Genomic DNA, 15,528 nt, shown 5'->3' on the forward strand with positions numbered 1-15,528 from the left:
AGTGTTTCTTGGCTGTCATTCTGACACAAATCATTGCCATTCAGTTCAGATTTGGAATCAAATTTCCTTGGCTCCTTCTCAATGCGTAGTCTAATCCACCTTCTCCTTCCATTGGTAGTATTAATATAAATAATATTTTTATTATTATTTTGAAAAAAGACACAAATCAATTTGAATTTTCTGTTAGTGCCTACATCAAGGTCTTGCTGGCACAAAACTCAGCGGTGCTACTTTCTTCGACCTTGCAACGATAAAAGGCTGATTGAGCCATAATTATGACCTGCGAACTGCAAGTTAAAAGAATATCTTCGCAAAAGCCACATAACCCCACTGAGCTATCTCACTGAGATTGACGCCCAGTACTTGAAGGTTACGGATAGATCTCTAGAATAGTCAAGTTCATCCCCTGAGCGGTCTGAGTCAGATTCAAGCACGTGACCTGCAGGGTTTGCTTAGATCTGCACTTCAATGGCATTAACCAGATGAACTATATTAGTGTGATTTAAACTTTTGATCTGCTGCTTAGCAGTTGTCTCTGCAACAGTCTCTTAACCCCACTGAGTTATTTTACTCAGGTTCAAATCTAGGACCTTTGGCTTACAGAAAGTTCTCAGCGACTGGAACATGAATCCTCTCAGCTATCTTTCTAAAAACACACACACAAATTCACTCTCTCTGTCTCTCTCTCTCTCCTTGCATTGTTCTTGAAGGTGGGCGAGACAACCAATTACAGGAAAATCAAATCCTAAACTCTAAGAGCCCGTGCACAAGCCAAATTGCGAGAATATTTGAGTGTATGTCGTACACCAAACATCATGTAAAAGAGCAAAAATATAATACATTCCCTTCAAAATTCAAAAGGTGGTTCTTTCGCATGGTGAAGCGACTCAGCTTAGTACATTAGAATATATCACAGCATTGAGAGTTATTTATGAAAAGTAATAGTTATTAAATATGGAATGAAACCCACTCCTGTGCCATTAGTGAACAAAGGGACAAGTCAGCTGTCAAATGTATCATACATGTGGCTTACATTCTTATTATACATGGAGCAATATTATTGTCTGTTAAATCAAAAACGAGGTGAGGTTGCCACTATGACACTTCACTCTACCTCATTCCTATTTGTGCCACTTCCCTCCACTCTATTCCACTCCACTCTACTTTATGCCACTCCACTCTATAGCACTCCCATCTACTGTATTCCACTCCACTCTATGCCATTCCACTCTACTCTGTCACTCTGTACTATGCCGCTCTGCTCCACTCTACTGTACACTCCTATTCGTTACACACTCCAACCTTCTCTACGCCATTCCACTCTATACCACTCCACTTTACGCCACTCTACTCTGCACCACTCCATTCCAATCTATGGCACTCTAGGCCATTATAGTCTACTCTACTCAACCCCTTTCCATTCTACTCTCTGACACTTTTATCCACTCTACTGTGTTCCATTTTATGCTATTCCACTCTCCGCCTCCACTCTATTCTACTCCCCTCCACTCTGCTCCACTCCACCGTACTTTACGACTCCACTATACTCCACTCTATGCAATTCTAATCTACTCCAGTCTACTCTAAGCCACTTCACTCTACGCCCCTCCAGTCCACTCTACAGAATTCCACTCTACACTATGCCACTCTATGTCACTCTACTCTATCCTATACTATGCCACCCTATGACACTCCACTCCACTTCTCTCCACACCACTCTATGCCACTCTTCTCTATGCCACTCTACTCTATGCCAATCCACTCTATGCTACTCCATGCCACATCACTCCACTCTATGCCACTCCTCTCTTCACCAGTCCACTCTACGGCATACCACTCTGTGCTACTGTACTTTACTCCACTATACTACACGCCACTCTACGCCAATACTCTACGCTACTGTATTCCACTCTAGCCTGCGCTACTCTACTCTATTCCGCTACACTCTACTCTACACCACCATATTATATGCCACTCTAGGCCACTTTATTCTACTCTACACTACTCTATGCCACTCTATTCCACTGTACTTTATGTCACTCAAGCCTACACAACTCTACTTCACTCTACTATATGCCACTCTATGCCATTCCACGCTATGCCACTCCACTCCACGCCACACTGTGCTACTCTAAACCACTGCACGCTATGCCACTCAACCATATGGCATTCTATGCCACTCTACTCTGCGCCATGCCACTAACTTTTAGCCATGCTGAGCAGCAGCATACACAGCAACATTTTAGACCAGAAAAGTGAGAGATTTTTTAAAAAGAAATCTGGGAATGCATGTTCCCCTTTAACTTCTATTGAAGCAGAGGCAATTTCAAGCAGGAGACAGACAGCTATAATTATTATAATAAAGCCATTTTTGGTTTAAAAATCGTGAGTCTCCCACCTAAATTGGGTCTGTTAGCATGTATGCAGCCATGCTGCTATACAACATGTCTAAAAGACATAGCCAAAACCAATAGCTCTTGCATAGGAGAGACCTATTGGATTTACCAGTGCTTGTCTTCCCATTGTTTTTAGAATGGGAAGCATGCATTGTCCCTCACCTCCATCAGTAGTTTGTATTGAAGAGATGTCATGAGTCTGGACCAAATTGGCCTTATTCTGTTTTTTTAATCGGGTCAGCGATTCAGAGCTGCCTTCCCTGATTCCAAAAGACACACAATTGATTGACGGAATGCAAAACAAATCAAAACATTTGCCCCCAGTCAAGAGATCTGGATTAAATCCATCATTCTTTTGCTCACCACGCCACCCCAGTTTAGACATGGCCATATGCAAATCAGTCTTGACCCTGTGCCTCATGGGAACAGTCCAGCCCGAACTGCCAAGCCAGGTCCTCCCTGGACCGGAAACAAGCATCCTAAGACCGCTTTTGGGTTTCATGCTGCCTTTTTGATGTAATTTATCACCATCTAGGAACTTTCTTCATTTATTGCCCCTTGAGACCAACCAACGGTGGTCCATTCCCTGAAGACCTTTCCTCCATTAATTCTGGCTGTCCCTTGTATCGCCTTGTCCAGAGGAAGACCTTCTGTGCCTATTAGTAAATCACACACATTATGGGGTCGAAACGTCAACGTACTTGCGATAATCCTGACCCTACTCTCTCCGCCCCACATGAAATGAAAATTTAAATCTCAAGAGGTTCAGAGCTTCATGTACCTAGGGATGGATGTCCTCTGAATGATCAGTTTCAACAATTCTTACAGCACTGTATATATCCTGTTCACATTTAGCACATTTTGTTAGCACTTTTTTCAGTAAAGCACTTGCGCCGTTGGAACAAAGTGTATGTTCACGAACTCTGACAGCCTTTCAATGTCAGTTCGACACCATAAAATGTAAAAATATATGATTTTTCCTTAAATATAGACTCTAATTGATTCACATTTGGTGTGTCTTTGATTCATGTTTTTTGTCCATTCTCTTTTTTCCTTTTCATTGATTATTACTGAAAGGTTTGAGTACTGTTGTTTTGTATTGGTTATTATTGAGTACACCTAGAATCAATTCTGTTACCCGACAGAAATAACTTTCTCCACATTCTTGCACACTCAGGTTTTGAGAGGCACTAGGTCACCCCATTATTTTAAATGTACCTCATGTTGGTAAAGCGCAAAATCTGCCATGGGGAACATTTTGCCCACGGAAACGATTTGTCACTTTTTCACAAATTTATTGCAAACACGATTTTGTAGAATTGTGCAGTGGTTGCAGATTTTTTGGTCTTTTCTACCCTCAATGCTGCTTTGAAAGGTGGCAAAGAACCCCAAACCACCATGATACACCAAAAACTACAAATGGGCAAAATTTCAGCAATCCAGGAAAAAAGCATTTTGTTGAATTTGTTTTCTTCCACATTTTTGCAAAAATAGAATAATTTACACAGGCCTAGGCACTATTATGATGTGGGCATTTGAAGATGGATGCAGCAATATGGATAGTCGCAGAAGGTGAACAGGAGCCTGGGGAATGTGTCCTAGGTCCGCACAATGGATCATGCCTTCAGCCTTCCTATCCTTATCCATCCGTATCCTGTCATTAGTCCCCACTGGCAGGGAGGGTGGCCGGTAAAAGCAGTAGGGCACTGGAAGGTGCTCTTTGGGTGGATATCTTTAGCAATTCAGCTTGTCTTTGTTTATTCTTATGCTGTAGATCACTCTGTAGCCTGGTGCTATCAACACTAGCTTGTCGTTATTTGAGATTGTTCGAGGGCTGAGCGGACATGGATTGAAGCGTGTGCTTGCCATGAGCCGTTATCTGCCATACTTGGGCCACTTGAGCAGCATCCACCGAATTATCAGTTTTCATTGGGTGTTGATGCAGTTCAGGTGCTAGTAGTTGGGATTCAGGCATTGGAATAATAAGGCTAGATAGGTAGGTAGGTAGGTTAGGTACAGCGATGGCTGGCATAGCTGGGCTAATTGCAATGCGTGCTGTTCAATTTAAGAGTATAGTTTAGGATACTAGGGTTCTGCCTAGGTCTGTCATCTCTCTACTCCAAGAAAATCACATATTTACTTTTTCATCCATGAACTGTCACATTTGTATAATGCCACATACTCCTGAGAATGTCACAAATGGCTGCTGAGTGCCCTAGTGAGGAGCCTTGCTATTTGTAGAGCAGGACTAGTTGACTGTGGGTAAATAAAATGGCTAATGTAGGTAGCATGTTGAATCATGGTAGGAGCTTACTTTCAGTCTTCCCTGTAATGAAAACATAGATAGTTTCTACTGGTAGGACACCATGAGTGAGGAATACGTCTGGCATAGGTGATGCATAAATCTAGAATGTCAGCTTATGCGGCAAGCCAATACCAAGTAGATACTTTGAGGGGCATTTTGGTTTGTGAGTCTTCCACCATTATCGGCATTTCAAAGGGTTGGAGATTTTAGGCTCATCTTTGTGGTAGACTCTTCTTTTTCTGTAGGGCCATGGTGATGTTCCCTAGATGAGGTCACCAGGGTAAAGGGAAATTGATCTGTTGTTATGGATTTATCCTCTGGTTTAGCAGCATGGCAAATGACAAGGACCAGATACAAGAGAGAACACAATGCTCTTCTCAGAGACTTTACCTCCCTTTTCAGCAAAGACATTGGACCTAATGAGAGAAACATTGGAATAAGTTCTAAAGTAACAAGAATCACAGAAGACGGAGAAGAAAAGCAGCATAGTCCTCTCCAGGTACACTGAAGAAAGACATGCCTGTGATATTGAAATATTTGTATTTGAAAAAGAATTTTGACTTGACAGTTGAAGAAGCTCAACCTAACACCAGTGACTTGCTATTCTTCCACCCACGTAATCTCAATTTTTCAGCTAAGCTCCCAGTTTACACCAAAAAGAAAGATCTGACTTTTCTTGAATGGAGCGTCCAGGACAAAGGGCTCGTCTTAAAGTGGATGTCCCACTTATCTACAGGGGGACCAAGTTCTCCTATCTAGCTCTAGCCAGTTACATTACTTACAGCAGTGTCTTCCTCTCTAATAACAAAGAGACCAAGTGCAACAATACTCTGCAGAAGTCCCATGCTGAAATGCACATACTCTCTATCTTGGGATTATGCTAATTAACATCTCTCAGTATTTGGCAAAAGCCAGAAGTTGTCGATGACTTTGGAGGAAGGGTAAGAATTATGTGGACCTTTCTGGACAAGATGGAGGCTCAGACTTACTTTCTTTTGGATGAACCTTTGATAGTGTGAGTTTGGTGGTCATGGGTATGGTGTCGTTGATGGTGATGAGATTCCATATAAGGATGAGAGACATAAGGTGGATTGCAGTCAGAAGGAACATTCGTTAAAACCTCCTGTCTTCTGGAAGCGATGGAGCATAATCTGCATGCTGCACAAAGCCTTCAAGCTTAGGAATCACATCCTGCCAAAACCTTCGCCTGCTTCTGAGACCCCTTTGATTCTTCTTCCACTCACATATTGCTGTAGTTTGCCTTTGTCAAATCCTACAAATATTCCAGGGGAACTTTTAGTGGAAATCATCAAACTCTCTTGTGAAAGATGCACAGTCTCAATTCCATTCCATATGATATCACAATCTTCATGACACAGCACTGTTTTAGCAGCAGCACAAGGACACCACAACGAAGTTCTGTCAAGTCCCACTGTGCTGCTCCTTAACAATACCTGAGATTGCTCCTCACTATGTAAGTCAGGAAGAAGTTCAGATCCCTACGTTGGAGGTAGGCTGGCTTATGCTTGGGAAGGCTCAGTGACTGACGTTCAAGTGCAGGTATTCTGAGAAGTTCTTCCTGACGGAACAAAATAGTGAAAAAGAAATACGAGTATAATAAAATACTCAGTGACAGACCAGGGATATGGATAGTAAACAAAAGAGCATCAAGCTTTGTGAGTCCAACAAGGCAGAGAAGAGCTTAGCTTCATACTTAAAGTTTAAATTACAGAAGAATACGATTAAGAACCTAATAGAGCAAAAAGGTTTAGCTCACTCGGATCCTGACAGAATTGCAGACATTTTAAAGGATTTTTATAGCACTCTGTATAGCAAGAACCAGGATTTGGACAGCACAAAAACACAAGAATATCTAAAAGAATGGACATTTCCTGCACTCTCAGATCAAGAACAAATCAAAATCAATAGCCCAATCACCGCCTCAGAAATCGAAAGCTCAATTAAGTCCCTCAAAATTGGGAAAGCTCTGGGCCCTGATGGGTTTAATGCTAAGTTTTACAAATGCTTGTCCTCAACACTTACTCTCCCACTTTTAAACTTGTTACACAAATTTAGTAACTCTGGACAAATTAATGGGATGCCAGCAGAAGCCATTATAGCAGTAATCCCCAAAGAGGGGAAGGATCCAACACTCCCCAAAAATTATAGGCTGATATCTCTAATTAACTTAGACTTCAAAATTTATGCAATGATCCTCGCCAAACGCCTCCAAATTTTTTTCCCAAACTTATCCATCCCTCACAAGTTGTTTTTTTTAAAAACAGACTATCTAGTGATAATGCCTGCATCCTAGCTCATGTCCTGGAGAAAGCCAAACTTACTGACTCACCAACAGTTGCTATCACTTTGGATGCCAAAAAGGCTTTCGACAAAGTAGATTGGGCCTATCTGAAAGCAACGCTGGATAAATCGAACTTCGGTGAGAATTTTACGAGTATGGTAATGCCACTATATTTTAATCCCTTGGCCAGGGTACGCGCAGGAGGCAGCCTCTCATCTTCCTTCAAACTAGAACAAGGAACAAGACAAGGCTGCCCTCTTTCCTCTCCCTATTTCTACTTGCAATTGAACCCTTCCTATAGGAATAATAACCAGATCTCAGGGATACGTTTCAGTAATTGTACATTCAAAATAACTGCTTATTCTGACGACGTATTAGTTGTCTCCGAGAATGCGGAAGCTGCTATCCCTGTTCTCATGGCCTCAAGAGAAGACTTTGCTGCAGTATCCGGGTATAAATTAAATAAAGGCAAGACTAAGGTAAAACTCCTGAACAACCTTGGTGGTAAAGAAATTATTGGTGACTCGGGTCGCCTGTGGAAACCTAAGTGCTTCAAATACCTGGGATTGGACTTCACAGGAGATCTGATCACCACCCTCCAAACCAATGAGAATGCCCTCCCCAAGAAAATCTCTTCATTGTTAAATGGTTGGTCACCTACATTTTTATCTTGGTGGGGAAGAGCTGAGACTTTAAAAATGATGATTACTCCTCTTGTTAACTATCTAGCTAGCATACTACCTATGACGTTTTCAAATGACTTCCTGAATAGAATCCATAAACTTTTCAACACGTTCCTTTGGCAAGGCAAGAAACCCAGAATATCAGTGAAGAAACTCCAATTACCGAAAGAGAAAGGTGGTCTGGGCCTTCCGAGCTTTAGGAACTATCAAACAGCGTATCTTTGCAAACAAGATTCTAACTGGCTAATCCCTCAGACTGACTACTCCCCAGTCTGGATAGATATAGAAAGGTCAATCATCAACGATATGCCTCTACCTGCTCTCCTCACCATGGATATATCCTATCTCCCACACTCAAAATACATTTTGCTTAATACTAAGAGAGCCCTATTACGGCTGGAACACTTCTCCACACTAAAAATCAAGAGGTCCAATTTGTCCTCTCTCTGGTGCAACCCGAGCCTGAAGATTGATGGAGAGACACTCCATTGGGAACATTGGTCTAAAAACGGTATAAATCTAGTCAAAAACCTTTTTATAGGGACACTCCCATTACCTTTTTCCGCCCTCCAGGCTCGCCATGGGCTAAAACCGATGGATTTTCATAAATTCCTAAAGCTAAAATCTCTCCTCTTGATGCGCTCCATTAAACCCTTTGATCCGTGGATAGTCTCAAAGATGTCACAGCTACTAAAGTCAGGACACACGTCTCTAAAATATATAAACTTCTTTCCCCTAAACCTCGCAAATCTCACATGAAATGTGAGGAAAAATGGGAATCGGAACCCAACTCCAGCAATATCCAAAATGATTGGGAGAAAATACATATCACACCATTTTCTAATAAAATATCTCCAATATTGTCGCAAACCAAACTTATGCTAATAAATAGGACATACTGGACACCCGAGAAAATCTTTAAACTTAATCTCAGTGAGAGCCCGGCATGCCGGAACTGTAAATCTCACGTCGGTAATCTCGCCCACATGCTCTTCTGTTGCCCTACCTTACAAACATACTGGGATAAGGTTTACGAGTGTATAAGCAATACTTTCAACATAGCTCCTCCAAAGGAATTTTTCTATATTATACTAGGTGCTTTGGACCCTAAGATCGAAGATGTAAATGACCGATGCTTGATAGATCTCATGCTCACTTTAGCATGTAAAATTGTACTGTGTAAGTGGAAAAGCTCCAAAGAAGTTTCTTTTAGAATGTGGCAAGAATAGTTATCTTTCCTTAGAGGAGCAGATAATGTCGCACTTCATACCTCTCCCTAGCGTAAATCACACAGGAAGTCCCTTGATGCATCATCTTTCTCATATGACCCCCAGTGAAAATCGACCTAAGTTCCCAGACTGTAATGCATATTGTATGCTACATTTGCGGTGATACTCCTGTACTGCATTGTATTTCCTGCCTCCACAACTTTGAAAATGTACCTGCTTGACACACTTGTTCTACATATTGTATTGTATCTTTTTTGAACTCTCGTGGGGGAACTATGCTTGTTTGCCCACCTGTACGCCACTGCGGGTTTACTGCGACTACCATGGCTTGGCACTTGAGTAACTTGTAGTTTTCTATTTATTTATTTATTTTGATTTTGCATGATTTGTACTTATTATTATTGTTATTATTATTAGGATCTGTCAGTACTTCTCATTTTCGCTCTTGTGTTTTCGTTAATGTATTTCTATTAGTTATTTGTTCGTTTCTTGAAACTCAATAAAAATGATTTGAAATAAAAATAAAAAAAGAAAGTAAGGCCTGCTGTATCCTATTTCCACTTCTTAGTCCAGAATGGTAACTGGATGAAGAGTGGAAATGGTGACACAATGACGAAAGCCTCAACTCTTAGAGAAAAATAAACAATAGCTAAAACCCTCTAGGAATACAAACACATAAATAGCAGCTGCCAGAGCTTCATAGCAGAAGTGGGAAGTAAACTGAAATCTATCTAGAGTGAGCAATGAGTTAAGAATGAAGTGCAGTTGTGACACGCCAAACAAACTGACTAGTTCCCTTCTATACTCAGAATTGATTTGGAACAGAGAATGAAAGGGAAGTAACATTTAACCATATGGGACTGAGTAGATTACACTGGAAAAAGACAATAAAATAATTAAACCCATCAATAACATATCTGGCATGAAACAGCTACACTATAATGAAAGACTCTCAATTCTCAGCAGAGTCTGAACTAAATTGCAGCATTGTCCAACTAATACAGTTAAAAAAGGATAGAGTTAACTAAATCCTTCAGTCTGAGTAGACCCAACTCTTTTGTTAGAACCAAGGTTCTCTTTATCCTCTTTGATTCTGGAGCAACCTGACCCCTCAGTCCTGGGAACACATCAAAGAATTAGCCATGAGGGAATAGTGTATCCCTTCATGTCCACAAAGTGCAGAGCAACTTCCGTATGATTATTAACAGGAGGCGTGGCATCCTGCACATACAAAGATGCACTGCAAGAAGGACTTTCTCTGGAGCATATCACTTCCCAGGAAACTAAAGACATAGCATGGAAAATAAGACATTGCAAGGAATCAAATCAAGATACAGCAGCAAATCAAAGTCATGGCAGGCAAACAAATCTAGACAGCACAGGGAACCAAAGTCATGACAGTCAACCTAATCAAGAAACAGCAGGAAGCAAAGTCATAGCAGGGGAACCTAATAAATACAATCCAGGGATTTAAAGTTGTAGCCGGGGAAGATAATGGATACATAGCAGTAAATCAAAGTCGTTGCAGGGGAACCTATTCAATACATAGCAGGGAATCAAAGTTGTATCAAGGATCCACAAAGGCATTGATGACGCAACGTCATAGCAGGCAGCCAAAGTCATAGAAGGGAAACCTATTCAATACATAGCAGGGAATCAAAGTCGTATCAAGGATCCACAAAGGCATTGATGACGCAACGTCATAGCAGGCAGCCAAAGTCATAGCAGGGGAACCTAATCAATACATTCCAGGGATTTAAAGTTGTAGCTGGGGAACATAATCAATAGATAGCAGTAAATCAAAGTCGTTGCAGGGGAACCTATTAAATACATAGCAGGGAATCAGTCGTATCAAGGATCCACAAAGGCATTGATGACGCAACGTCATAGCAGGCAGCCAGAGACATAGAAGGGAAACCTAATCAATATATAGCAGGGAATCAAAGTTGTATCAAGAATCCACATGAAGTTATTGATGACCCAATGTCATAGCAGGCAACCAAATTAAGACGGGAAGTGAAATCACAGTGAGGATATGAGGTTTTATTTCATGCTGATTATTAAGTGATGCTGTTAGTTTAAGTTCCGAGATGAAACATTGGGCGAGCGGTGACCGGCTAAGGTAGGTCTAGATGCTTGGTTTCTCTGGTGCTGTACTGCTTGAGTCATAGTCATGGCCCAAGGCATGGTCGTTCACTGTTCTCTGGAGAGGTCTATGTTTGGTTGAGAGTAATGTCCAGCCTAAGGACCCATCCAGTTGTTGACCAATTGAGACAGACAGTTGGCTTTTAGATCCTTCGAGATACGTTTAGCTGGCATACCCATGCATTGTCAGACCTCTCAGCTGCGTGCACTTACCCCTGCTAAGGTTTCTTCTAATCTTTCCTGTATTTTAACTGACCTTTCAGTAGCAGGGGTCGTGTTGTGTCTTCTCTGAGAGCTGGAATGGGTAGGGGTTAGTCTGTTAAATCTGTGGCAAGGCATCTGAAGATGTCTAGGGCTGGTCCTTCCCTAAGAGCGGAGACCTTCTCCTCATATCAATTGTTTTTACTCCTGTGTAGCCTCCTAGACACCCTCTTCTGCTCACCTCTTCCTATCCTTATCTCTTGTATTAGCTCTCTAGCCTCCTCTGTTTACCCTAATTCCTTTTGTTGAATTTGCCACCTGCTGTGCTCTCGTTTTCCTGTCTATTTCCCCTCTCTCTTTACTCTCTTTTCCACCTCCACCCCTCCCTTCTGGAATGCACTAGAATCCTTTTTAAATTTTTTTATTTCGTTTCAGAAACAATTGCCTCAGCAACAGGTGCTCCTGCAGGAGGCGCGCGTGCGCAAAGAGAAAACCATCGCCCTGCTGGACCGGCAGCTCAACGAGGTGGAGGTGAGTCCATGGGTGGGGCAGCTTCCCCATGTCCCCTGGCAACCCGACTTTAACCCACCCGCTGACAGCCGCCACCAATACCAAACATCGGCAGAACAGGCCTTTGTTGGCATTTAACTTAACAATACTAAATTAAATGTACTTTTATGTTTTATGCATGCTGTTTGGGCTTTCACAGGCTGCAGACAGTAATAGCCCACTCTTCAGAAAACTGTAACTTTCTCACTATTTGACCAACGGTATTATTATTTATTTACTTATGTTTATGGCAGGGACACCACCGGTCAGAGTTTCTGGGCTTTGGAAAAGCGATTTACAATAACAATAATAAAAAGATATAGCTAGCAACATAATTTCAGATAACTGTATAAAGCGCTACAGTCACAGGACTCGAATAATCATGCAAACAATTTGGAGGATAACATGAGAATGGAAGGAGAAACAATAAAAACAAATAAAATCATAAAGGTACATATGTTTACAGTAACAAAAGCACAAGTAAAAGGACAGGTTTTAAAGAATCATCCAGTGCAACAATTCCAGAATACTTAACAATAGGTTTGTTGGAGATGGGCCAATTAGATTTGATTCCTTGGACTATCAAGGGTGTCTTGTGAAGCTTCCTTGGCGTTGCATTGTACTGCAGCATTGCATCGCGTTTCATACCGCTATGTAAGAAACAGAGGTGCATTTTCAAATGGGAGCTATCCTACACTTTGGGGTAGGGCATGGTTGTAGTGCTGTGTTTGTTGTAATCCCATGTCGGAAGCGTTTCGGGTAATGCCTGAGTGACCAGAGAAGTGCTTTTATCTTATCTCAACACACAGCGCCTAGCAGTGTGATAGAGGAGATATAAGAGATAGGTACGCAAAATATGACGGCATCTAGCTGGCGGGCACAATTTATTCTGCAGGTCCTGTGCAATATATCATGGCTTCTATTATGTTTGAGGAAGGGAAAAAAGTATGGATTTACCTTGATGCTCTGTATTATAGGTAGTTTAGTTAGAGGGGATTGCGTGGGACTAAAACATATATACAGCAGCTCTACACTAAGTTATTGAGAGGGGCAGAGCGGTGCTGTAGGCTTGTACATCAAAAAGGCAGGGGATTATTGCAGAAGGCCCAGTAATCCATATGGCAACATGCACATGACAGAGATGCTGTCTAGTGAGTAAAATGATGCCAAACTGGCAATTTTGGAAGCTGGTGATGAGTAGAAGTCATACACCTTTTTAGGTCTCGGCTAGACAGCGGATGCGCTATCTCTTCAAGACATTTTTTTTACTCACCGTGGGCTTATAGCCTGCCCACAGCTTTTCATTGGTTTGCTGCAACATCGCTCTTATTTCCTTCTTTCCGGTTTTTGAAAATATGCCTATGTCATGTCCTCTCCTTGTGCTTGGCCCTCCTCTGGAGAATAGACCAAGTACCTGTGTCCGTCAGCTGCTCCCGTTTTTGGAGCTACTTTTCTTTTTGTGTGTTTGTGTTTCCTCTCTGCCACAGTCTGCTTCTTCACCTGCCCACTTCCTTTTTCATAAACTCCACCGCCTTCCCCCGCTCAAACAACCTATGCCCTCCCTAAAATTTTCACCTAACTATAACGTCAGTTTATCATTTTTTTCAGTGAATATATATATACATATATACATACACACACACCCTGACGCTCCTTCTGGAACTCAGGACCCTTGGGAAGTGGCATGCATGCCAGCTGTCCAAACATTCACCAAAAGTTCAATAGGTGCGCTCACAGGACGAGTACAATCCACACCAAATTGTTGCAGGAAACTGTATATTCACACAACGCGTTTCGGCTGCCCAGCAGCTTCGGTCACATGAGGTGACATGAGGTTCTTAGTGTGCCCATAGTGTAATATTAACAGATGTGGTCACTATTTTACATTGCTAGTTTTTGCTATGAGTTTGAGAGGATGTTTCTTGAGCAGACATAGCTCTCACTGAAGAAAAGGTTGGAGGCCCTATATAATAAAATGCATTTTTTGAAAAGCCTTTCAGTATCCTGTAACTTGAGTAACTATTGGGGAAAGCATTAAAATACTATGGGCTTATTTACAAGCCCCTGGGGCCGTCGGTATGTCACTTTTTCCCATATTAAAAGTGATGCGTCGGCGGCGCAAGGGGCTTGTAAATAAGCCCCTATGAGTTCATAATGCGTTGTGTAAACTGTCCTATCGTATTTGGTAGGCTAAATGTTTTTTTGTGAAAATTAATCCACAGTTGTGCAGACAAAATGTGTTTCTGTGAGAAGTCTTCCAGCAGTGTTTGGATATTTTGTGAAAAAGCTTTCAGTATTGGGTGAATGAAACACATTTTGTGAAAGGGCTTGAAGTATTGGGTGAATGAAATACATTTTGTGAAAGGGCTTTCAGTATTGGGTGAATGAAATACATTTTGTGAAAGGGCTTGAAGTATTGGGTGAATGAAATACATTTTGTGAAAAGGCTTTCAGTATTGGGTGAATGAAATACATTTTGTGAAAGGGCTTGAAGTATTGGGTGAATGAAATACATTTTGTGAAAGGGCTTCAAGTATTGGGTGAATGAAATACATTTTGTGAAAAGGCTTTCAGTATTGGGTGAATGAAATACATTTTGTGAAAGGGCTTGAAGTATTGGGTGAATGAAATACATTTTGTGAAAGGGCTTGAAGTATTGGGTGAATGAAATACATTTTGTGAAAGGGCTTGACGTATTGAATGAATGAATGAAATGAATGAAACGGAACTTATAACGCGCAGACTTAGCCCAATGGGCGTCAAGGCGCCTAACATAAAAGCTGACTGGAAAAAACACATGAGAGCTTACTGATATGCCTTTATAAAAAACCAGGTTTTAAGAGCTTTTCTAAACAAGGCCAAAGAGGGAAGCGCCTTAATCTCTAGAGGAAGGCCATTCCAGAGTAGAGGCGCAACGGTGGAGAAAGCTCTGCTCCCCCATCTGGCTTTTTTAGAGCGGGGGACCACAAGCTTGTTAGCGACTGCAGAACGCAAAGACCGGCCAGGGACATATCGTGTAAGTAGAGACCCCAACGCATTTGAGGGGCCAGCCTGCACGGCCCTGTAAGTGAGACAGAGAAGTTTGAAAGAGATTCTGAATCTGACAGGGAGCCAATGCAGGTTCCTCCTGGCCATCGTCGCCGAAGAGTCCCTGGGGAGTCCTAGAACAAATCTAGCGGCAGCGTTCTGTACTACCTGCAGACGTTGTATCAGATATTTATTAGACTCCGCATATAGTGCATTGCAGTAGTCTAATCTGGAGCCCACGAGGGCCGTGACTGTCTGTTTTCGTGCCTGCGGGGACAGATAATGAATAATGCGTTTAAGAATTTTAATAATTCCCCAGCAAGTAGCCACGGTTCTGTTAGTCTGGCTGTTCATGGCAAGTGAGGTGTCAAAAATGACCCCAAGGTTCCTAGCCGTAGAGGAGGGAGTAGGGCAAGTTCCTAGGGAAGGAGGCCACCACTCATTGGACCAGATGTTTTGATCTTTGCCGAACACAAGGACCTCCGTTTTGTCGGCATTAAGCTTTAGGGAGTTAAGCACCATCCACTCAGCCACCATCTGCATACAGGCCCTAAAGTTCGCGGCAGAGACACTCAGAGAATGGTTAAGAGACACCATAATCTGAGTGTCATCTGCATAGGATACAACCTCCATCCCCTGCGATCTAACTAATCTTGCAAGGGGGGCCACGTACAGATTAAATAGGGTAGGG

At 42.0% G+C, this 15,528-nt stretch overlaps 1 protein-coding gene across 2 annotated transcripts in view; it reads left to right on the forward strand.

Annotated features, from left to right (window-relative positions):
• TRIM72 (tripartite motif containing 72) overlaps window positions 1-15,528 on the forward strand; it is an 85,771-nt gene that overhangs the window by 26,986 nt on the left and 43,257 nt on the right. For both annotated transcript variants that reach the window (XM_085618754.1, XM_085618755.1), the window contains exon 3: window positions 11,697-11,792. In XM_085618754.1, the coding sequence (XP_085474880.1) occupies window positions 11,697-11,792 (96 nt within the window). The remainder of the gene's footprint in view (window positions 1-11,696; window positions 11,793-15,528) is intronic.

The sequence above is a fragment of the Triturus cristatus genome, chromosome 7 (assembly GCF_964204655.1).
Source record: "Triturus cristatus chromosome 7, aTriCri1.1, whole genome shotgun sequence".
Lineage (NCBI taxonomy): Eukaryota > Metazoa > Chordata > Amphibia > Caudata > Salamandridae > Triturus > Triturus cristatus.